At 39.4% G+C, this 25,979-nt stretch overlaps 2 protein-coding genes across 2 annotated transcripts; both read left to right on the top strand.

Moving 5' to 3' along the window:
* The first annotated feature begins 220 nt into the window (after positions 1 to 220).
* LOC115770028 (glucose transporter type 1-like) lies at positions 221 to 25,979 on the top strand. Its single transcript, XM_030715090.1, is given in 15 exon segments — positions 221 to 773; positions 5,548 to 5,706; positions 7,090 to 7,209; positions 7,288 to 7,450; positions 13,425 to 13,590; positions 13,655 to 13,792; positions 14,442 to 14,698; positions 14,764 to 14,888; positions 14,960 to 15,238; positions 15,300 to 15,577; positions 15,640 to 15,762; positions 17,669 to 17,872; positions 17,931 to 18,070; positions 20,102 to 20,205; positions 22,630 to 25,979. Coding segments are annotated over 15 exon segments (4,866 nt in total). The 5' UTR covers positions 221 to 763; the 3' UTR covers positions 25,230 to 25,979.
* LOC115770027 (glucose transporter type 1-like) lies at positions 21,140 to 22,480 on the top strand. The gene is made up of 2 exons (XM_030715089.1): positions 21,140 to 21,699; positions 22,013 to 22,480. The coding sequence occupies exons 1-2, from the start codon at positions 21,384 to 21,386 to the stop codon at positions 22,021 to 22,023; spliced, it is 327 nt and encodes a 108-aa protein (XP_030570949.1). The 5' UTR covers positions 21,140 to 21,383; the 3' UTR covers positions 22,024 to 22,480.

Raw genomic sequence — 25,979 nt, 5'->3', positions numbered from 1 at the left:
CGCAAACCTTTTGCTGCAGTGTTCTTTCTCTTCTTCTTGTTCTATTTTTTTTTTTATTTTATTTTTAATTTAAAAACGCATTTAGTGTGAGCGCATTTCACTTAGTTTTTTATGTATTACGTTAAACAGCTTTAGACACTCAACTGGGCTGGCGTTTTTATATGCGAACATTCCAACTCTCTCTCTAACTACTTGTCTTTCTCTTTTCCTCTCGTTGCAGCTCTCTGGTGCACAGCAACTGCAACAGCAACAGCAACAGCAACGGCAACGGCCACGACAAACGGCAAAACTAATTTATGGCATTAAAAATGCATATTTTCTAGCAGTGCGTTGCCAGTTTTTATCATTTGCCAAGTGCGAAAGGCGTGCGCCAAGGCAGCAGCCGCTTTCAGTTGCGGCGCCCGAAAGTGTGCACCGCTTTCCGGTACTGGCTGTGTGCGCGTGTGTGTGCGTTTGTGTGCAAGTGTGTGCCTGTGTGTCTCCGTGCTACACTCGATTCTGTGTATGTGTGTGTGTGTGTGACTGTGTGTGCATGCGTTTATGCGATCTACGAGCAGCTCATGCAGCTAAAATTGAATTCGACTGGCACAAAGCAGCATTAGAGCAACTGAGCCTGAAAATTTCCTCTCACTCTACACCCCGCGCCCGCTGCTTAAACTGCATCTTCCCTATCGTCTGCATCGTCGGCAGCAGCAGCACCAGCAGCAGCCTCGCATGATAATTCACTGCTTTGGCCCTGGACTGGCAACGAAATGGCTTTCCTATGTGCAACGGTAAGTACATATAACTCCGAATAAATAAATACAATATGTAAGTTTTTAAGTAAAGTCAAAAGCTATTACTACATGTGCGGTTGATTGCCTTTTGGATTAGGTTCAAACGAACTCGATGTGGCTATATAATATAGCTTTATCGGTATTGTAATGTAAACAACTGTATTACTAATATAAAAAAGTTAAATATTCATTCATTTATGCCATTTAAAAGAATGTAATATATGTACATAAGTCCACCTGAATGGGTTGTGATATTTCAATGCAATTGCGAAAACGCATATTTACATTATACGATGTGCTTATGGCCATAATCAAGCCAAGTTGTTTACTTTCTTGTTGCTTTTGATCGTTAAACGTGTCGTATGCGTGATGTACATATTACGCATTAAACACACTGTCGCCACCGGCGGCAACCTCGACGGGCACTCAAGTAATTTTAATAATGTGCAAAATGTCCGCTCGTTCTGGTTAAAGTACCAGATGAAGCGTTAAAGCGATAGCCTCGACCATTTTTTTGATATGAGTGTGTACAAGTCCTGCCGGCGATTGCAGATGCAATGTTGACCACGTTCTGGTGAAAGCATAATATTAATCATACGCCGCATGTGCAGCAACTTAATGAATGTGATTTTTAAAATACGTATATATATATAGACAGAGAGAGAGAGAGAGAAACGTATGTTGACAAATAAACAGCGCTGATAATACGTGTAAGCTTTGCCCGAAAAAAGAAAACAATAATAACAACCCATAGGACAGCAGTGGCAAGTGTGCAAGTGTGAGTCTGTGTGTATAAACAGCTGTCCGTACTGCCAATACGTGGCTTGCGGATAGACTGACAGGACGGCAACAAGAAATTGCCTGCTAGACCAGTACCAGGACTATTAACAGTGCCAGAACCAGTGCCAGAGCCAGTACCAGAACCAATAGAACGACAATGACGGCGTCGATGTCGAAAACCAATTCACTTTTGCCAGCACCAGGCAGTCAAGCCTTCATCTTCAGTGCTATACAGTCTGGCCAGTCTCTCCATGTGTGTGTGTGTGTGTGTGTGTGTTTCCATCTGTTTTGATGCTGATTGTCAAGTGTCGCCGACAGACACGTGCTTACAGTGCAGACTGCTCTTGGTCCCCCATTCTGGCACCCACTTTTGCAATCCACGTTTGAGCTGCCAACAGTATTAAATTTATACGGCGTGCGTTTTCTGGCTTAAGCTAAGGCAATAATATAGGATTTTGCGGTTTGGTATGGCATATGGCCGCAACAACAATGGCACATTCAAGTGCATTTGAGCGGCAATCATTTTTGTGGTTAACAAATACAAAAGCCTATTAATGAACATACACACATTACACAACAATAAGGAGAAGAAGAAGAAGAACGGGGCACACAATAATTAATAGAGCTGTGGTTGCATTTTGTGCAGGTGTGCAGGTGTGCGAAAGCGATTGTGCACTTGTCTGTGTACGGCTTTTGTTTCATTTAATCAACGATATTTAGTTGACAAACGCTCAAGGCAAAAGCGCTTTCTTGCAATTGATTACCCAAAAACAAAATTCAAATTGAATAGAATGCAGCAAATGCAAATGTGTTCCCAGGACAATACAAGCTGTGAACTATAACAAACTTAGAACCTCAACTTTCCATTGTACGTGTCGTTGACGTGTGCGTGTGTGTGTGTGTGTGTGTGCGTGCGCGTGTGAGCGAGAGTGTGGCGTTATTTAATTGAATTTTAAATTATTCTTATCTCAAAAAATGGTTAGTTGCGCTCATGAATAAATCAGTTTTCAATTTTACTTGCTAATTTGATTGGAGATTGCCAGCGAGAGAAACGGCGCGTTAGATAGAGATAGTTAGAGAGAGGGCGCGCGTAAAATTAGAGAATTGTGCTCAAGTTGTTAGACAAATCAAAAATTAAGCTAATAAAATGAACTGTCTGAGACTGCAGAAGTTAAGCAATGACTTGTGCGAAAGTTAAAAACTCTGCAAGTTATTCATGATAATTTGTAGAGTGGGTTAGCATCCAATTTATGCCAAGGCGCTGAAAACTTGTAGGAATTTCATAAACGAGTTTAAAAGCTCGAGGCAAAGACATTTTACAAAACCAAAACCTGAAACTACGAGCAGCTATTTGGAAGCTTGAAAATATTGAAATACCTAAGTTCTATGCCGTTAAGAACAGAATCAGGCCCAATAATATCCAATTAACATGTTTGTTTTCCGTTTACTTTGGGCTATTAATGCCAATTTATAAAATTGTTGAACGTGCAAAAAATTGTGGCAAGGTTAAGGCAAATACCATAGCATTCACTTAAGCGCGGGTAACATATAAACACAGTTGCATACGAAGTTGTTTATAATCGCATAAATTTAATACAAATAATGCAATAAGGCACATTGCAGCGACTAAAAGTATGCAATAAAATATGCGCCCAAGTCAATGCAAGCACTCTGACACATTGATTGCATAATATTCAATTATTAAAAGCTAACAGAGCGCCAAGAGGGGTGCTGCAGTCGCCGCTGAGGCCACTTTTCATAACTGTCAGGCCAGAGAGCGCAAGCAGAGCACTTTTGTCAATGGCCAAGCCTCAAAGTCAGATACACACACTCGCTCATAAATGACTTACTGCTCAATGCAGCCACACACACACACACACACACACACACACACACACATACACTGGCGTACTTGCGTCATCAGCATCGTCAGATTTGAAGCTGTTTCTGCTGTGGAGGCCTTGGCATGCAGTCAAAACGCAGGGCTCCCATTTTCCACAACTATTTTTCTGTGTCAGCCAGCCAGTATGTAAGATGACATATATAGAATCAAGAGATGGAAGGGAGGGCGAAGTGATTAGAAGCAAGGAGTCCAGTCAGGCATACGAATGGGGATGCAACTGGCCAGACTGAAGCATAACCCAGCCCATTGAATGTCTGTCATCAACTTAGTGCTGCTGCTGCAGCTGTGGTGGTGCAAAGCCAAAACAAACAAAAAACTTAACCTCAGCACAAATTTAAGCAAATATTTGCATACCACATGTGGAGATTGAGGCAACTCTTCACGTCCGTTGACAGTGACTCGGTCGGAGACTTGACTTCTATTTGGCGTACATGGTCTGGCCGTCTCTTGATGCTGGGCATTGATGCAATTGAAGCCGGAAGCAGTTGCAGTGTCAGCAAAGAACTTAACCAGGTGGCGTTGCATCCTGCCACATGCCATACCCATACTTGGCTCGCATTCACAGAGTGAAGCAGTTGAAGAAATGTTGATGCATGCATGATTTTAATCTGTTAAATGCGAAAATGCTTAAATGCCATTGCGGACTTTTCAACCGTTGGCAATGACTGCAGCTAATGACGCGCAAAATGTTTACAAATCATTTTGTCAATAACGACAACTGGCAAGGGATATACACGCCTGATCCTTCCATAATTTGCCCACATTTCTTACATTCATCGACAGGCGGCCATGAAAAGGTCATTAGTGTGCCTCTCTCACTCTGTGTGTTGGTGTGTGTATGTGCGAGTGTGGCACAAATGGCCATTCAATATGCCATAGGAAAACACACACACTCACACACACGCACACAGACATATGATGCTTATAGCTAAAGCCAGCAACCATAACAGCCACATGCTTTTTTCCACAACATTAACGCAAATTGCAAATAATAAAAATTCAAAATACCGAACCGTACGGAAAGCTGCACGTGTTGCTGTTGTTGTTGTTGTTGTTGTTCCTTGCGGTGGAATAGTGTGTGTGTTTTTGTGTGTATGCAAGCTCAAGTGTTGGCCTGCGGAATCCATAGCAAACCACAACAAGAAGCTGACTACGGGCACATTTATCGCAGCTAGCGAGGCATTTTTTTAAGCCCACCTACAACTCATGGGTGTAAGTGTGTGTTATGCCAAAAAAAAAAGTAAGGAATGCAAATTGTGCTTTATTGCGAAAGGGTATGCAGAAGCGAGTGGCATGCTTTAAGATAGCAACTCATAAAAAGATTATATCTTTAAGATATTTTGATATAACACCTCCAGATTTACAGTCCTTAAATTCGTTATTTTTCATATAGTATCTAATACATCTAGTATCTAGAAATGTATATTTTACTAGAATGCCACAAATAGACAATTGTTGGTCAAAGTTCCAACTGTCTATTAAACGACTTTTTGTATGCATAAGTGAACTAGTTTGTCGCAGAGTGTTTTCCTTAAAAATGTATCGTCCGTAGAAGTTTTTATTTCTAGGGCATCCCAGTTGCGACTTGTAATGTTTTCTTTCATTTTGTTAAGTTTTCCGTGTGCTGCTGCTCAAGCGAATCAAAATGAAATCTATTTTATGCAAAGGCACGCAACGTGCCCAAGACCGAGATGCAGATCTGGGGTCCCGTTTCTGGAACTAAGCCAAATGTAAGGAGGAGTCACATATGCGGCACCCTACTTAACTGCTTCTGTGGCTTCCAATCCTTTGCCGTGTGTGCATGTGCGTGTGTGTCTCAGTCTGTTTGCCCATCGAGGCGTTGGCGGGCTAAAAGCTTTACCTATGCAGTCATGCATGCGTGCTGTGCAGCTGGCCCTGCCTCTTGGTCTTGCCGCACAATTTATGCATGTGCGAAATATGGCGGCACAGCACATTTTTACCTTTACCGCTTGCTGGCGCCTTTTGTTGTGCGTCTGTGAGTGTGCGTTGATGGTTTATTTCGTTTGGTGGTCTCAAATATTGAAATGTTATCGTGTAACGCTTTTACGTCTTTGAAATCTCTTGCAGCTGGCCACAAGTATGAAATGGCGACCAATGGTGATATATCGATGATCTCGCCGCCAACGTCTTCCATTTCAAACGATCAAGATCCGTTTGGACAGCTGCCACCGCTACCACCGCCGTTGCGTTCCACCCAAGTGCTTCAGCCGTTGAGCGTATTTCCAGGTGCACAAAGAGCCAATCTCTTCAGGCCTATATGCTCACTTTGATTGTTTGTTGTTGTTTGCCTGAGTTTATTTTGTCAGTTGGTTTCTTTTTTTATATATTTTATCTATAACTTTTATTCGTCTGCACATTTATATATTTTAGTTTAAGAAAAGTATTTGATTTATCAAATATTGTATTGCCACTTGAATTCGTGTGTAGATTGGATTTTTGATTTGTTTGCTGGCATAATTACTGCTGTATTTTATACTCGTTTATTTTGATTTCGACTCCATCACAGCAATACCTGCCATAGCATACGAGACTTCACGTTTGGCATACGCTCCTTCACTGACACACACACACATCCTCACACTCACACACACTCCAACACACACAAACGCTTAGACACGTGAAATCAAACATACCACAACGCGTTACAGTTACACACATTTTTGTTAACTTTGTTTAGCATTTTTCAGCTGCGCCAGCCGCACTCATTCAGTCAATCAATCAATCAATCAATCGAACTCCCTTCAAAAAACCAAACAAAAAAAAAGTCAACCAACAGTCGTCCATTAATTAAATGTCGCTCTTTCTCTGTCCTCTATCCTACTGCTTGCTCTTTGTATTTTCAACTTTTTGACTAACTATTAAAAAAAAATTATTTTTTGTTAGTCCCCACTAAAAGAAATAAAAAAAAAACTTTTTCAAGTAGCTGTGCTCTGTTTTGATGCTGCTGTGTATTTATTCGTATTTTTTGTGTTTTTTTTTTGGAAATGTTTGTTAGAAAAAAATACATATATGAAATGTAATTCGCAGCTGCTTTGTAAACATTTTTTGAACGTTTGCCAGCCGTTACTCATTCCACTTCACTTACCTTAGTGCTGTCCCACAACTGTCAAATAAATAAAAACGAAAAAAAAACACAAAAACACATAAAAAATAACAAAATGCTAACAAACTATAACAATTTTGTGCTCTCTTCCTCTATTTTTATAAACCGGACAAAACAACAAAACGAATATGATAACAAATCATGACAAATAATTTACTATTTACATTGAATAATATGCTTTTATGGGTTCATTTTAATGTAGAGTGAGTATAAAACTGCAACAAGAACCAAGTAGGAAGAACAAGAGCTTACTTTTAAAGTTAACTACATTATTTAATTGAAATTATATATATATGTTGCTTAAATATGCTGTGCAAATTTTTGCTCACTGCTGTTGCCTTTTTTTTATACTTGTGTTTGGTTTTTATTTTCTTGAGAGATTATATTTTTTTATTTGTACTTTGGGTCTTGAGCCAGAGTTGTGCGTAATCCTTAAGTGGTTGTGTTTCACCATAAATCCTTATGAGCCTGCTCGTTATTCTTCTTGTCGTGTATGCCTTGTTCAGTGTCCAATTTGAGCGAAGATTCTTACGATTATGTTTTTGGTGGTCGACGTAAGACTCCGCCCACAACAACGTCAACACAACTTAAGCTGACCTCGCCGCCAGTGCGCCTGCGACCCGAAGGTGCGTATCTTAGTTTTGCAATCCAAATATATCCAGTCAAATGCTCAGCTACTCATTTCATTTGAATGCTACCCACAGACGCCTATCGAGGTGAAAATATAAACAACGGCCGTTTCTATCGCCATTCCTTCAGCTATGCCCCCAAGCGCCAGCGCCACTCGAGCCGTGATGATCGTGACCGCGAGTCTAGATTGAGATGTCATGGCGAGGATGAGGCAACACTGCGCCAATTGCTGCTCGAGTATGTAGACTGACAACCAATGAACTCTATCTGACCTGAAATGTCATGCAAATGAAATGAACACATAATGAACATGGCGTGGAATGTGCAACTGCAGCCGCAACTGCAACTGCAATTGCAACTGCAACAGCCACAGCAACAACAATTTTTTGCATGTCCCCTCATTATGCGTCATTTAATTTACATGCCACAAACTGTCCGCCATAAAGTATTAGCATTTAGCTAGACAAATAAACAGCAATTATTTTACAATATGCATATTTAATTTGTTCCACAAAGAATACTCAAAGATTTTAATTTATACATTAAATGGCACGCACAAATAATTTAAATTTAATTTATGTATTTGGCTACTCTCGAATTGCGGGTGGTTGTTTAATTTACAAATCAGCAAACACGCGAAATTATTGTCAGTTTGTTTTGTACTTTAATTGAATGCATAAACAATGTTATTTCAACAGATTCCGATTTACAACTATTATGATATTCATTACTTTTTGTTGTTTTTTGGATTTCGGCAATATTTATGTGCAAATACTTAAACTCTTCTACTTTCCCCTCCACACAGATTAGCGCAAATTATGTTCATTTAAGTGTCTAGCGCGTGTCCTTAAAATGTCAATTATTCATTGAGGCCATTTGTGTTGTGTTGTTTTTGTTGCGCAACTTCCCAGAAACGAACAAAAAAAGTTAAACATAATAAATTAAAACTGCCCAAATACTATCAAACAAAATATTAATAACAGCTGCGAGCACATGCGACATTCACCAAAACTCGGGTTAAGAAATTCGCTGAAAAAATTCCACAACAAAGCAAACAAAAGAAACCATGAAAAAATATGAATTAAGCAAAACGTTTTTTGATGCATAACCAAAAAAAAAAAAAAAAATCAAGAGAGAGTCAGAGAGAGAAAAGAATAAATTGTTAAACAAATAAACGACGGAGTGTGTGAACACGAAAAAAAGGCAACAAAATGATGGGCACAATGCCACCCAGGTACATATACATAGCATTCCAAACTTTTCAAATTAATTTTAATATAAACAAAAACCATAGTTATAATTAATAACTCGAAAATTACGCATACGCCATGTATTCATTTCTCTGTATGTTTATTTTTCACCGTACAAATATTTTAGAATAATGCAAATCTATTAAATAAACGCTGTCATTTTTTCGTTCTTCTACTTTTTTTGTAATTATATCTGAGTGTGCGTGCGTGTGTGTATGCGAGCGAGTGTTGACGTTTGTATCCTGTAAGCGGTTGGGAATTTAATTTGTATAAGTTTAATTAAAAAATGGTTAATTCGCTTCATTCGTTTTGTTGCTTCGACGTAAGCTGTGTGAAAGAAACACATTCATTTCATAATGCATATTAATGCATTAATTAAATTTGTTCACATTTTATCATTGTGTAAGGTAAATTTAAATTTTATGTCGTTCTGTAATCGATTGGGCTACAAAAAAACATCGTCTTCATGTACATATATTATATATTTAGCTTATATCGAAGTTCAATGCAATTGGTTTTGATTTTTTACAAGCACCGAGAAATATTTTCCTTATCAAACTAAACGTTTTTGTGGAATTGTTCTTTTTGGACGGCTCCGTTCCAAATTTCAATTTCAACTCTGTATCGATACCTGTCATTGCGAAACATGGAACTGAACTGTTTAACAAACATTTTCATTATAACTATTCTCTTGTCATCTACTCCCCTCGTCCACAACAACAATCTACCATTACAACAACAATAACTGCAACTATTACAACAACAACAACAACAACAACAACAACAACAATAACAACTACAAATTACAGAAGCCACACCCAAAGTGGTTTGGTATTCACGCCACTCAATGAGTATGCAATTTCCATTTCCATGCAACTATAAAGAAACTATTTAATATATATACATAGCCATACATTATATACCACTTATATACCACATATCTACCTTTCTAAGTACCAGCTATTTATTTTCTGCAAGTCCTTTTGTAACATACCCCCTCTAATGCTATGCACTTGCACAATGGCACTTCATAGACCATTTAATTGATTTGTTAATTATTTACAATATTTAGCGCAAAACCAAAATACAAAACTTCTGCTCACGAGAATTGCATGCCAGACAATTAAATTTCAATTAATATGCCTAAATTTAATTTAGTTGTTAAAATGTAATTATTGTCGCTGCAGCCAGGACGCATTTTGCAATACTAGTTAAAAGTATGTGGTGCGGTGGTGACACTGTGGTTTCCAGCACACTGCCCCACACACTTGATGCGTATTGTAGGGCACTTGAGAGCAGCCACAACAATCTCTGTACTAAAGCCTCTGCTGCTCTTATTGTGTGCCCGTGTGTGCGTGTGCTTGTGCTTGTGTATGTGTTATGTTCTTTATGACATGCCGAAAAGTGTTCGAGTGCCATTAAGTCGCTGTACGCACTTCAAAGCACACACACACACACACACACACATGCCTACACGCACACTCAACCCAAAACCCACATTCAATCATCAACAACAACAACAACATCCTCGTCCTTGCAGTCAGTCAATCAACATTCGGCACTCAACCTGACTCATTCAGCCCCCCCCACTTTGAATGCCATCAATGACATAATTATCATTCAACTGTCCTAATCCCATTCCCCCTTCACCCCTCAAAAGTCGTGCGTAAGCTTTATAGAAAGAAAAGCTCATCTCTCAATTCAATTTTCCCATCACGCAATATTTTGAAATCTGTCTTTTTTTACTTAACTTGTTTATCATTTTTGAAAATCATTAAAAATGTTTTAATTTTTTTTTAAATTGTTTTACTAATTGGCGGAATGGTCCTCTCACCAATCAAAACAATAAATAAATAAAATGTTTGAACAAAATAACGAAATGCTCGTACAAAACATTAAGAGTCCGTTTCCATTTGTTGATTCATCTATATCACTTTATTGCGACTGCCATACAAATTGGTGCATTTATTTTCTACCTCATGTGTGTTGTCTCATTTTAGCATCCAATATATATAAATCAAATTTGAAAGCAACAAATAAATGTTAATTCATGCAAATTATACAACAACAACAAAAAGCATAGAAAACAAAGCAAAAAAAAAAAAAATTCAAAAATAAAAAATTTAATCTAACTAAAATGTAACAAATTCAACGTGCACGTCAAATAAAACGAAAATAGATTTAAATGCCATTAAATGCAAACAGCGCCGCAAAAAAAGTAATAATATTAAAAATAATATCGAATTGCGTACATTTGGTGAATGTCCCATATGCCAATTGGTCTTAACAACTTTAATCTGTACAAATATGTATTATATTACAAAATATTTTATTCCAAGTATTTTGGTTTTTAATCTGCAAAATATTGTGTCAGTGTACAATAACTTTAATTAAATGAGCAGAGAGCGGAAAACTATAGATACGTTAGTTATGGTAAAACCGAGTTCAAGTTGCCAGGTTGCTGATATTCAGATACCCTTTACCCACCCGTATACCCTGTCAAAATTCACAAACAGCCCAAATATATTATTACATTTTATATACTATGCAGGTGCAGTCACGGCAAAGGACAACTCCGTTAAAAGCGTCAAGCGCACGTATACGAGTACCTTGAATGAATACAAAAGGTAGCTGCAACTGCAACAGCAGCAGCAACAGCAGAAGCAACTGCAGTGGCAGCAGCAACTGCAGTGGCAACAGCAATAAGCTGCGTACTTTGTTGGCTGAAATTGGCAGAAATTTTATTAAATGCTCACGCATACAAATCAGTTACACAAAACCGAAAATACTTGCATCTGACAGATTCACACGCACACACACACACTCGCAATCACACATGCGTGCCCAAATATACGTATGCGCTATACGAATACAGATGCATATAGAGATTCGGTTATAGCTATAGTGATATAGGATAAAGATATGCATGCCAATACATATGCACAAACAGCAATTGTTTTCATGGAGAACAATAACTTACACAGGATGCGGCTCGTTCTGGTCCTGGCTGTGCTGCTCGTTGCTCTGCAGCTCGTTTGCTGATGTATGCATAAAGTAATCCTTTTATGCTCGGCACAACAATGTCCGTGAAATGCAAAACAATAACAATAATAACAACAACAACAACAGCAACAACAACAAAATGACAGCATGTTGCGAATAACTCCCGCTGCCTGCCTACTGCCCCCTGTCCCCTGTCCCCTGTCCCCTACCCCCTACCCCCTACCCCATGCCAGCTGCCTAGGCGCATTAACATAATGCGCAGCCAACTCAAGTGCATGGCATTGCAGGCATGGAAATGGGGGCAGGCCATGCGGCCTACGTGTCGTATGCGCATTGTGTGCACCAGTTATCATCCATCCTGCCCCAGACCAACATTCTCTCGCACATTTCCCTATAGAGCATGTGCAACTGTCGCCTATAACTTTTGCCACTATGTCCTGTTTTGTTTGTTGTTGCTGTTTGATTTTGGGCGCCACTCGCGCGTTTTGTTTGCTCAACCAACAAAAAGCACTTCTCACTTTCAGTCATAGATACGTACTATGTACATATAGTGCTTTTGTCTGGCACTCTCGCCCAGCCCAGCGCAGGCAAGGCAAATGCAAACACACACGCACACACATCTACATGCATGCGTGGGCGTTTATTTGTTTGAATGTCGCTACATGTTGATGAAAATGTAAATTGTATGCATTCTGTAAGGATTCAAAGTCGAATCTAAGCCGGGCAACAAAACTGATTACTTCACTTGGTATACACTAACTCGGGTTAGGACAACAAAACAATATTTCTAAAATCCGATTGTGCATAAATTTCGAATAGTTCAAAACGCTTTTCAATTTTTGAGTACATTAGGAACGGGGCAGTAATTCAAAATGGGACAGAAAATAGATACCAGCTGGCAGATTACTTTTATGTATACTTGCTTAGTAATTAAACTATGTGAATAATTTTAAATTCGATTTGAATATTTTTAACGGATTTTGTATTTCTGATTGTTTTTACTACTCAGTTTTATATAACTTGTATAGTCGAAGCTTAGCAAGAGTATTAAAGTCTCGGTGCTTACACAAAGATCATTTGTCCCTTTTATTTCCCGACTCCTGCTGCATTATTCTTGCCTTAACCTTAACGAAAAATGCCAACAATTTACTTTAACTTACTTTTTATGTACTTGGTGGCTTGGCTTTTCAGTTAGTGTTGTTGCTGCTCCACCCCCACCTATCTCTTTCTCTATCGCTCTTTTTCTCTCTCTGTGGAACCGCAACAACACACAAATCCTTTCGTTTACTTAGAGCTCTGCTTGGTATGTTGCTATTGCCTGCCTGTGTGTTCTGTAGTTTGTGTCTGCTTTCTGTGTTTTGTATTATGTATTTTGAGTTTTAGTTGCAGCCCAAAGCCATAAAATTTATGTTGCTTCATTCCTCAATAATTGCATAGCTCGGTAAATTTTAATGTAAGCGGTCATAAATAATTTCGTTTTGTGCCTTCGTTTGCTCGACTTGCGCCGCAAAATAAATTACGTTGATACGCTAAATAACTACGTAGTCTGTAGCGTAATAAAAGCCAGAAAGGCATTTTCCAGCTATCGTACAACTAAAGTGCATTTTTGCTTGATATTTTCTTTAACTGTAACAAACACAACTTCTGCAACAACAATAACAACAACAACTACTACGGCAACAACTGCTGCAACAAATATATGTGAACAACAACCAAATGTCTTGGGGGCACTTTGCGTGACTTGGCGTCGGCACGTGACGTCACGCAACGTCGTCAATTGAATTGTATGCATTGCACGCATATGACCCGCACTCGGCCACGGCCACGCCCACCACACCATACTCACTCATACACACACACACACATGCACACACGTGTGTGTGTGTGAAACGCCCATTTGTGATGGGCGGGTCGTACGTAATTGCAACTGCAACTGGGACTGCAACACCGTGCCGCAGTTTGCAAAAGCAAGTTAGCGTGATGAGCATGAATCTATCAGCGAAACTCGATGAACTGCAGCGAGGCGATCGACACCTGGAGACGACAGTCGCCTTGTGCGAAATCCGCACACAGCTGCAGGAGCTGACCAAGTCCGTGGAGAGCTGCCAGAGTGAGGTATCGGAGGTAAGTGCAATGCACCAAATTAACACCGAACCGTGTCTCAAATTGGATACGCTGCTGTGTGTAGGTCAAACGTGACATGGTGGCAATCAAACACGAACTGGACACCGTGCAGCAGGTGAAGGAGGAGATTGAGGAGCTCCGCGAATATGTGGACAGACTGGAGGAGCACACGCACAGACGGAAGCTAAGACTTTTAGAACAAGTTTGTAGCTTAAATTATTTGCCATGTTGTGTAATTAAATACTTGAATTTCATTTCTATTCATGTACAAACCAAACCAAAACCAAACCGAACCAAAACCAAACACCTAAAAACAAAACAAACACACAACCGAACAATACGACACTGAAAAGTTGTGCTCATGATGGAATTTCCTTGAATTTATTTGTATTATTTTCTCTTTAACAAAATATTATAAATGAGTAACATGGGCGCAACTTTCTAAAACCCCACATACACAGACGGCTTTGAAATTCACAGTTTTTAACTTGTTTATTTTATAATCCTACTATGTTTCGTAAATTGTTTGATAATAAATTCCAAAACTCTTTAAATACTTGTATTATTTCATTTATTTTGTTTTTATTATTTTACAGTGCGCCCCATATCAAATTTATGAATTACCTGACACAAATTTCAATTTATGTCTAAGTTTAATTTTAATTTGGTTTTAAAACTAGTAGCGATTGGCCTCATTCTAAAATATATGATATCAAATTTTATTTGTGATGCACACTCGTTTGCAAAGCGTTTGAAGAACCCGCACATACCCAACCAATCATCCCGAATCCCGTCCTTCAGTTGTTTATATCGTGCTCTACTAATTTAATATGTTTTGGTAACCTTTACAGGGTCTTACCTTCTTCCTCACCTACTCCATATTCTCGGCGGTGCTGGGCATGTTGCAATTTGGCTACAATACTGGAGTCATCAATGCGCCCGAAAAGAATATTGAGAATTTTATGAAAGACGTGTACAAGGATCGCTATGGCGAGGACATTAGCGAGGAGTTTATACAACAGCTGTACTCAGTAGCCGTCTCCATATTTGCCATTGGCGGCATGCTGGGTGGTTTCAGTGGTGGCTGGATGGCCAATCGCTTTGGCAGGTTTGTAACCAATCAAGCATAACTTAGAGCTCCAATATTTACATTCTTATATTTGGGGCCCACAGAAAAGGCGGTCTATTGTTAAACAATGTGCTTGGTATATCGGGCGCCTGTTTGATGGGTTTTACCAAAGTTAGTCATTCCTATGAAATGTTATTCCTTGGCCGATTTATAATTGGTGTTAATTGCGGTAAGTGTTATATAACCAAAAGCAAATCCAACAGCAAGTTGCAAGAGTCCTTCACCTTCGTCTCGTTACAGGTCTCAATACATCATTGGTGCCAATGTACATCTCTGAAATAGCACCACTGAATCTACGCGGTGGTTTAGGTACTGTTAATCAATTGGCTGTGACTGTAGGTTTACTATTATCCCAGGTGCTGGGCATTGAACAAATCTTAGGCACTAATGAGGGCTGGCCCATACTACTGGGCCTGGCCATATGTCCAGCAATATTGCAATTAATATTACTGCCAGTTTGTCCCGAATCGCCTAGATATTTGCTCATAACCAAACAATGGGAGGAGGAGGCGCGTAAAGGTAACAGCTAGTTCGTATTATTGTTATTACGAACCGATACAATTATTTATTTCTTGTGCAGCATTACGACGCCTGCGCGCCTCCGGTTCTGTAGATGAAGACATTGAGGAAATGCGCGCTGAGGAACGCGCCCAACAGGCCGAGAGCCATATATCGACCATGGAGCTCATTTGCTCGCCTACATTGCGTCCGCCATTGATAATTGGCATCGTGATGCAGCTGAGCCAACAGTTTAGCGGCATCAATGCCGTCTTCTACTACTCCACATCGCTCTTCATGAGCTCCGGTCTGACCGAGGAAAGCGCCAAGTTTGCCACGATAGGCATTGGCGCCATTATGGTAAGCACTACAGGCACTTAAATACTTAAATTTGATTACAAATATCTTGTTTTATCGTACAGGTTGTAATGACTTTGGTGTCCATACCGCTAATGGACCGTACCGGTCGTCGTACATTGCATTTGTATGGCCTGGGTGGCATGTTCATCTTCTCCATATTTATAACGATTTCATTTTTGATTAAGGCAAGTACAAGGGTTACATCTATTTTATATAGCTATTATTTAGATTTCAGTATTTTAAAGTGTGGCAAGTATTCGCCTGAACTTCTTAAGTTTTTGCATACGTTTTAGGCATATTGCATTTGATTTTGGTACTGATTTTAAGATGCTGTCAAAATATTTTAAACCTAATGCTGCATCTAAATTGTACTCCAATATTTATGCGTGTGTTTTTATAAATATTTGAATATTGACATAGATATTTTATGCATGAAGTTGTCTAGCCCCCAAATAAGCCCCTGACGATATACAAAAAAAAGGGCGGGTTACAAAAAAAAAGAAAAAAAAAAAAACAAAACAACCATTGCATGACAGTTGTCCCGTGCGTATACATATATAAATTATTGATGTGAGATATGTATATTTGAATTTATAATAAGTTGAATTTATAGCTGCGTCTCTACCAGCAATCAATTTGCCATTCCTTTCTAACATTGCATTACATTACTACAATATATATGTATGCATATATAGAAATACGTTTAAATTAGTGTATACAATATATTATGTTATTTATGGGCTGCCGCTAAGCCACTGCATTTATTAATTTTTTATAAAATATGTTTTAAATGCAACACATATATCAAGTTAATATGAATCAATACACTTAATAGACGCTTTTATACGAATTAAACAATTGTTTAATTTTTATTAAATTTTTATTCAATTTCTTATTCTAACTAAATAAGTTTAGATATTACTACTCCATGTACATATAGTTTTTTTGTACTAGAATATTTACGTATTTCATTATTATAACCTCAAGCTTGCTGCCTGTTTTTGCACCTTAACTTAGATTTGTTGCTTGCTTAATGAAGTATAGCTGTTTGTTTAGTTTCTGATTGTGTTGTCTAGGCTAAGTTATTGCCTAAATAAGCTGCTCATTCGGAGATTGCATGCAAACCATTTGTAACCAACATTTAAGGCTGCCTTTTAAAATCTGATGAAAAAGGCTTCGCTTTTAATGGCCGAGTTCAAGTAACAGCTTATTTGGGCAATTGTCTCGCCCCTCATTTAAAAGCTATTCTCGACTTGCCAGGCTTTTGGCCCCGTACAAACACAATTCATTTAACGAATGTGCAAAATCTTAATTTAAATCATTATTTCTTATATTCATTTCTTAAACTTAATTGGGCCGTTACAAGAAAAATGACACAGTTTCAAATGCAAATACAATTCACACGATTTGCAATAAGTTTTCCGGGCACCATTTGCAAACAGTTCACACACAGCCAACAGCAAGACACAAGCCAGTGTTGGAAAATGTACAAAGCTGTCGCTAAATTGATACTAGAGCAGAACACGCGCTGAAAAACGCTTTAAAAGGCCACCTTCAAATACACACAAAACTCACACACTCTCAAATGTGTAACACGCCGCTTAATTTATTACATAGACTTGAACTAAAACTTAATCTATATATATTATTTATTTAAGATATACTAGTATTTTCTACTACTTGTACTTTAAGCGTTCTCCAAAGGTTACAGCAAAAGAATAAAAACTCAAGAGACAGTTTGTTTTGTGAAATGTGCAGCGATGAGAACAAGTGGTAACCATTCAACTCTTTGAGAACCAAGATATTAACTACTTTAAAAAAGTTTCTCGACTAAGTACTTATATCCTAAAGAAAAGCTCAACTCATGCATAAAAGTGTTCAGATTTATATAGAGGGTTTAACTTTATAACTTTACTTTACTTTATTATTGATATGACTTGATATGACTACTCTTTGATTTGTTTTGGTTTGTAATCAACAAAAAGTTCGTTAAACGAAAGAAAATGAAATTTTTATAATACGAAAAGCCTACAAATCATCGAGAATGCGATTACTATGCATTTTGTATAGGAGTTTTTTGGTTATGTGCAGGAAATGATCGACTGGATGTCATATCTATCTGTGGTCGCAACGCTTGGCTTTGTTGTATTCTTTGCCGTGGGACCCGGCTCCATACCATGGATGATAACAGCGGAATTGTTCTCCCAAGGCCCACGGCCCAGTGCCATGGCCATTGCTGTGCTGGTCAATTGGATGGCCAATTTTGTGGTCGGGATTGGTTTCCCCAGCATGAAGGTGGGTGCTCCATCATGAATATTGTGAAATTAATTATCATTTCTCTTATTGCTTTCAGACCTCACTTGAGAACTATACATTTTTGCCATTTAGCGTGTTCTTAGCGATATTCTGGATATTCACATACAAAAAGGTTCCTGAGACCAAAAACAAAACCTTTGAGGAAATCTTGGCACTCTTCCGTCACAATAACGGCAGGTAAGTTGTAGATTAGTTATAAAGCATAGGCTTTGCACACAGCTCACCACAATTTGAAAACTAGTTCTGAACAAAAAAAAGGAGACCATCACCCCTCTAACCAGATCAACCACATTTCCACAAAGCTAACCGAAAACTAACCCCAAATGAATCGAAACCCAGCTATTAGCTGAATATATTTTCTTCAATTATGTACTTGGAAGTTAATTATGCGGAGTGCATAATGTTTTTTTTTTTGTTTTGGATCGTATAGCCTGCCAGCTATTCGATGCGGGAGTCAGTTGTTGGTTTTTGAAATTTATCCCTTGTTTATTTTGTTGCACATTGTGTTTTATCGACTGTATTGAAAATAATCCCAACCATGTCCATTCTATGTATGCCCAAATCTGAAGGACATTTCGAGATAGTAGACTGTACGGGTAAGTTGCATGAACTAAGAGAAACTGAAAAAACAAAAAACAAACACAAAAAACAACCAGTAAACAGCTCGATAAACTTCTGATCAAAGCTAAAATCAAACTACAATCCGAAGCGTTTCGCTCTATTTAAACGTAGCTCGTTTGCTGTACTTTATTAGTTCACTCTAAAGCAACTTTATTGTACATTTAATTAATAAAACAAAAAATAAGCAAAAAAAAATCCAATTAAATAAAACAAACTAAATTAAATTCTATGAAAACTTGCGCTCAAAGTTTCATACTTTTTCGGCATGTCTGCTTAACTTTGCCTGTACTCGTTACTTTGTTACAATTACAATACAAAACCAAATACAACAATCAATTACCGGCTGGCTACAGCCGACAAGTACTTAATTAATACAAGTTCATATTTAGCAATTTAAATATAAACTACTCAAATATTTAATATGAATTTAAATACTCTGTACTCTTCTATTTAAATGCCATGTTTCATTATCAAACGTTTTGTAACTCTCTTTCTATTTCTCTCATATCACCTCCACCTACCCTTAAAAACAAAAAACTTTATAAAAAACAAAAAAACCAAAATTCAAATTCAATTTCTAATTCATGCAACGCCCTTACATCTAAACAATCCCCCTCCGAGTCTTTGTTCTCTTGCTCATTGTTCATACCTTATAAATTGGTTAGTTTACAGCACCAACAATTTTCAGTGTTAAGCGAAAACATAAAAAAAAAAAAACTCAAAGCACAACAACAAATTATAGCAAAAACACATGAAAACTCGCTCACAGACACAGCCACATGCGCACACACACACATTCGCTCACATAAACATATAAATTAACAAAACACATTTTGATTATGTTGCTTGTCCATTTAGTGGGGACAGTGTCAACGACAATGGCAACAGTAGCTCCACAGCGGACATTGAGATATCGCAACGTGACTCCAATGCGACGCGAACCAAAGTGCAGTAATGTAGGGCAGCTGCCGGTCGAGTAGTTTGCCTCCCTGTTGCAGTGTCCTTGCAAATTTAATTGCCATTTCAATGTGTGCACAAGGAAACAGTCGCAAGCTCAACAATCGGAAATCACTTTTTTTGCTCAATTTCAACATCGAGTTTCGATGTGAAGTTGATCGAAAAAGTTTGATTTCGACAGCACTTGCGATTTACTATTGTTTATTTTTAATTTATTTTATGTATTTATCATTTAGTTACTTTTCATATTGTTTATCTTATATTCATTGTTTAACTTAATAAATATTGTTCGATTATTTTTAGTTTTTTAAGTTGTTTAAATATGTTTTGTTTTTTTGGTATTTTCTTTATATTGTAGCCTCGCTTAATAACTTCCAAGCCAGTTTAACTTATGATCTAAGATCTTTCAGCCAAGGTAAACTTACACACATTAAGAAAAATATCTATACACTTTTCTGACATACCAGACTGATGTAGGCATCGACCCTTTTCTGATTGCCCTACCCTTTTTGTAGGCGTAAGCGTTTTAGTGTTATGCCCAAAGTCTCGAAATTGCTGTCATTAGTTTGCAAAATTAAATTTAAAATACGTTTACACTTAAAACATAATCGTAGAGTGTGCGAATTTCAGGAGTATGCTAAACTGCACAAATAGCTTGGAGCCACAAAGTATGAATTCTGGCATCGAGCATGCCGCATTGATGGTATCTGAGGAGAAGACCCAACATGACTCACGTAAGAATTTAAAAAAGAATTAAAAACTGCAAGCAAAATTCCAACTTACGTTCTTAATTTCAAACTATTATTTGTTGTGCAAATTGTTCGTTCAATCAAATTTTAAAAACAAAAACCAAAAACCCACAAATGAAACCAATACAAATAACCATATTGTACAACAAACACACAACAACACACATCCAACATAGTGACCTCTAGGTAAACAGAACAGACGTTTAGCTTGGCCGAAAAGTACAAACAAAACTAACATATATACTAGTAAAACATACACATACACACATGTATATATACAAGACAAACCAAATACCTTTACACAACATGTTCAACATGTCGCATTATTAATTTTTTTCCATTGTGTATACGAGATGTTTGCCCAATTAGACACACCCACACGCAAAGACATGGTTAAACTATCCAAAATTAACACTAAATTACACATAATCATATATTTTATTTACGTGCAATTAGGCTATCTTTATCTGAATATTTTATTTTCATTTGCTGAACATTTCTTTTACTAACATCCAAACATGTCAAGCTATTATTTATGTTTCTAACTCCTACGTATGCAACCTGGCATGGCATTACATAGTATGCTGTAATATTTATTAGCACACAAAATGATCTAGAGAAATAGTTATTTGCTTTCTTGCATATGTGTATATTATAGAATATAGCTCTCTTAAAATTAAAAGTGATTTGCAATTGTGGATTATAAAATATTTATTCGAACAAATTTTTGTTTGGATCAACAATTGCATCATCATCTTCATTTGTTGCTTTTTAATTTTCTGTACGCTGCTTGGTTTCTTATCTTTGATGTTAGCTGTTTGATCTATAACTATAAAACTAAGTTCTTAAAATGGATATAAATTTAACTATACCATATTCTTTATTTTTAACACATTCATAATTATCTTAACAAATTCAAATTGTGCTGCATTAATTAAAACCCCAAAACATTAAAATCAACGAATCAATTACATTGGCCAATAACAATATGGAAAACAAATCAAATTATCTACTGGGATTTTTACAACACAATAACAACAACAACAACATCAACCAAATACAACTACAACACAAATAATATAACAATAACAACTTCTGTGTGTAACCAATTGAGAAACGTATCGGATAATATTGGCGTCAATCCACAACTAAAACAAAAAAAAATGCTTGAACAAATTAAAAACTATACAAAAATGAATTCTTGCAAAATATATACTAAAGTCTTTGGTACGACTTCGTTCTCGTTGACGGTTGAAGGCATGGGTCCATATCCGTTAAGCGATAGCACCAATCTCTTGGGTCCAACGTCAACTAGTTATGCGGGCGGCGGGGTCGGCGTGGCCGGCTCCACGGCTTGCTATACAAACTACGGTACAAATATACAAACGCCAGTTCCTAATCGTAAATGCTACTACCAAGACTCTGACTATGGGCGAGACGATAGCTTTCGCAGGCACTCGGCGCATGGAAGAATGTCATGTAGGTTAAAAGTAACTACTCCTAAGAGCCTCTAAACCACATTCACTGCCACCACAAAAGCCACCAACTATGGTGGACCCGAGCCACAAAGCATTTACATGAAAATGCCGCGCGTGCCGCTTGGAAGAAAACCATAAACACAATCGCACCAAGCTCGTCAGTAATCTATATAATATCTGCTCGTATCTAAGTCACAATCTGCCTAGGCTAAGCTGCAACGAACTGCGGACGGTTCCTTTTAATGTTGAAAGCCCTAGTTTGTCAACTGCTTTAAAACTATATCATTTTTATTCCTTGGTTTTTTTTATTATAGTACGCAAGTGAAAGCGAACTTGGGAGCAACCTAAAGTAACAAACAGAACGAATTGGCTAAGTAAACAATATCTGAAACAAATCACGTTTGAAATACAAAACACTACACTAAGTGCCAATAATGCGCCTAAAAGTACACTTCAAAATAACAGAACAGTCGAATGCATAAGCCGAATGTATTATTTTCTAAATAGTTTCGTCCAGCTTCATAAGCGTTGCACAGTTTTGGGCGCAAAATGAGTCTTTTGAAGATTCGAAACTTTTCAGAAAATAACTTTGTGAAGTGCTTTGACAATTCAATAAACATCTTTCATTTCATTTACATGAATCATTCAGCTGCTTCAGTTTTTTTAGGCTGCATGAGTTTTTCTTGGAACGTATGCCATTATAAATAAAAAATACCTATGCGCATGTGTATTATTGGCATGTACTCTATTGGATGCACTGTTAGCATTAACCACTTAAACCACTTGCTAAATACAGCCAGAAAACTAATCTAATCAATATAAAAGAATATAAAATCTAAAAAAAAAAAAATTAAGAGTAGCTTTATTGGAGGCTCTATTAATTGGTAAATCATTTTGATTTTTGTTCTTGGCGCCTTTACGCTTCTTGTAGCTGCATCCGAGCGATTTTTAGACGGCGGCCGAAGTACACACCAGGGCCGGAGCGCTGCCTCTGTGCCCCATCACCTTCGTCAGCAAGCACCTGCCTGCCAGAACAGCGGGCCTTGACTGAGGAACGCCTCACCTCCTGAAACTGCCAGTGTACATTCAACGAGTCGCGCTGAGGAGGAGCACCAGCAGCAGCATTCCTCCTCCTCCGCCATCACCTCTGCCGCTGCCGCTGCCGCCGCCACACAGTCCCAGCATCAGCATCAGCCCTGTTACACCACACATGAATATGTGCATTGTAGCTATGAGAAGGATATCGTATGTGATCAAGCGCCGCCGTCATTGAACACCCAACACCAGCATGAGACGCCCCAGCCACAGGAGGCGGTTGCCATACTTTCACATTGCCATCAGACACAGCAGCCATCGCAGCGCAAGCACAGCCACAGTCACAGTCCGCACCATAGTCGCCACACATCACCGCACAGCCATCACTCGCATGTGGGTCACGGTCAGGGTCAGGTTCAGCAGCAACCGCATTCGCAATCGCACTCTCATCACCACCATTATCGCCGTCGACGTCGGCAGCACAGCGTCGCTGCTGTTGGAGGCAGCGGCAGCTTGCCAGGCGCTCATACGCATCACTCCTCCGGCGGTGGCCACAACACTTCCCGACATGTGTGCAGCAGTCGACGTCATCGCTCGGTCACGGATGTATCTTGTAATTCGATCAACGCCTGTCAGGATGCAGCATGTGCTGACCGCGAGGTGCAGGAGATAATGGTCCGCAAGTCCTGCTGCAGTGCATCGAGAACGGAACTGGCTCAGTACTTTGCCGAGGACTTGTACGGCTCATCGTCACGTCGCCCCAGCTCATGTTGTACCAGCTCCGACTACTGCTATCAAACGGACTCCACCAGCTTGTACGGCTCGCGTTCCTCACTGAGCCGCAACAATTCCATCAAGTCCGCATCGGCCGCCATGCGGAAGCACCAGCGACTGCACGCACGCCAGCCCAGCTACACATCCATATCCTTGCGTGGCCTGAATGCCAGCCGGCCAAACAGTCAGCTCGGTTCGTTGACTTCTATATTCGATCGCGCCAAGCAAATTGCCGCCGATAGCAGGCACACTGAGCAGCAGGAACAACGCCAGGCAACTGCTACGCCCTCGCATGGCTCAACATTGGAGCGACACAGTTCGAAGGGCGCGCTCAGCAACGAGCTGCCCGAGTATGCCTGCTCGCCATCGCCCATACGCTGGAGTTTCCTAGCTGACGGTAAGTCTCCCACGGAATTCGAGCTTGAGGGGGCCGTGGGTGGTACAATTGAGGCAGCAGCGGAGGATAAGATGGATGCCTGGAATGTGCCCGAGCCAGAAATGAAGCCATGTCGCAAGCTGACCAGCAACACGGAGAGCAGCAGCAGCTGGAAGAGCACCTTGTACGATGAAGGACCCAGCACCTCAGCGGCGGCACGCAAGCGACGCGGTAGCAGCTATCACTGCGAATTCGAGGAGTCTACTACGGTATTGTTTCATCAGGATCAGGAGGGTGAGGCGTACAACAACTGCTGCAACAACTACATACAGTGCAACACGTATCTGGATCAGGATCTACAAATTACCAGCGAGGATATACATCAGTATCTGTCGAAAGGCAATCCAACAATTGGCGATGTGCTAAACAATTCCAAGAACTACCCATTTCAGCCCAGCAATGCGCTCGAGTTTCAGTACAAGAATAACTTTCAGCAGGGCAACAACAACACAAACAACAACACGAACACCACAAACACTGCCTCCAGCGATGCTGGCGATTGCTTCCAGCGCTACGAGCGCAGCTATCACACTAGCTCCAGCAAAGAAACTAATCTAAATCAGAATGCAAGTGGCAGCCAGGCACCGCCAGAGCCGCTGTCCCCCAGCAACATCAATCTGTCCAGCAGCAGCAACAACATCAACATTGTGTTTGGCAGCAGCAACCAGGAGCGGAACGCCAACGAGGTGAAGTTCATTAATAATCGGGCAAGCGAAAGAGACACCGAGACTTTGGTTAGCTCGGAAGCACATCACGCAGGCTATCTGCCCTATACGTATCCCAGCTACGACTATGCGAACATGTCGGGCAATTCGCACTTCGATAAGCCGCTGGCCATCGATGAGCTGCCCAAGGAGTTTGCTGGCATTCATTTGGATGGTGGTGGCTCTACAACCAGCGAGCATTCATCATCGTTGCACTTTGACTCCTTTGACGCCGCCTCGGAGCACAATTTGTTGTCGCAGCCCATGTCGCCCGCTTCGGCTGCATCGGTATCGGTATCGGTAAATCCTGCTGGCGACGGTTATATGCACCTGCACCACGCCCATTTTGAGCATCAGCCGCATTATCATGGCCAGTACACGCATGCGCATAACCCGCACCCGCATTCGCATTCGCATCCGCACAGCTACGCTCATGCCCATCATAGCACGAACAGCACCAGCAACAGCACGCATCACTATGGCACCCACGATCTGGCCGAGGAGCAGTTCCGGCTGGGCAATGCCCTCAAGAAAGTGCGCAAGCGTGCACGCAAATACACAGACTTCCTGCGCAAGAAGTGAGCTGAGATTCTGAGCCAGACTCCTCCTGATTAGCCTTACTATTCCCATCTTTAGATTCACCATACTTTGGGCGCAAGTATGTGGTCGTCTCGAAGTCGCGGGCGCAGGCGCGGTCGCTGCCACGGCGCTCGCAAAGCTTGGACGAGGATTAGCTGCGGATGATCGACTATCAAAATGCATTTTCAGCGCACACTTTTCAAAAAGCAATAATTAAATAATTTCACACAGAAACAGACACAAAACGCGAAATTAATGAATAACTTAAATTTTTACACTGCCAAATGATAAAGATTAAAATTAGTATTTATTTGTGGTAAGCCAAATTGTAATGTGCGATGGACAGACACAACAGGAGACACATAAAAACCCACACACACACAGACACACACATAAATTCATTCACATGCGGCAGCCAGCTACAATATAACAAAAAGAACAACCACAACAACGACTATTTTAAAAAATACCTAAGCTAACAGTGCGTATACATGATAAGTATGAAAATTTGTATATTCAAGTTAAAATTTAAGAACAGGTTTTGAATTTGCATATTTAAATTACGTATAAAAAAAAACCATCAACAGAAAGGTAAATGGAAATAATACTGCACAACTACCCAAGCATAGTTTTAAAATTAAACAACTTTAAATACACTTATTTATTAGAGATAAGAAATCGAAGCAGCGCTACAAGATTTAGAGTTTCAGCAAATGCAGTAACAGCAAAAAAAAAGCAAAGACAACAAAATAT

This window comes from Drosophila novamexicana, unplaced genomic scaffold, assembly GCF_003285875.2.
Source record: "Drosophila novamexicana strain 15010-1031.04,08,12 unplaced genomic scaffold, DnovRS2.1 tig00004555-arrow-pilon, whole genome shotgun sequence".
In the NCBI taxonomy this organism is placed as follows: domain Eukaryota; kingdom Metazoa; phylum Arthropoda; class Insecta; order Diptera; family Drosophilidae; genus Drosophila; species Drosophila novamexicana.
Note: the sequence above shows the minus strand (reverse complement) of the source record. Positions and strands in the feature narration are given on the sequence as shown.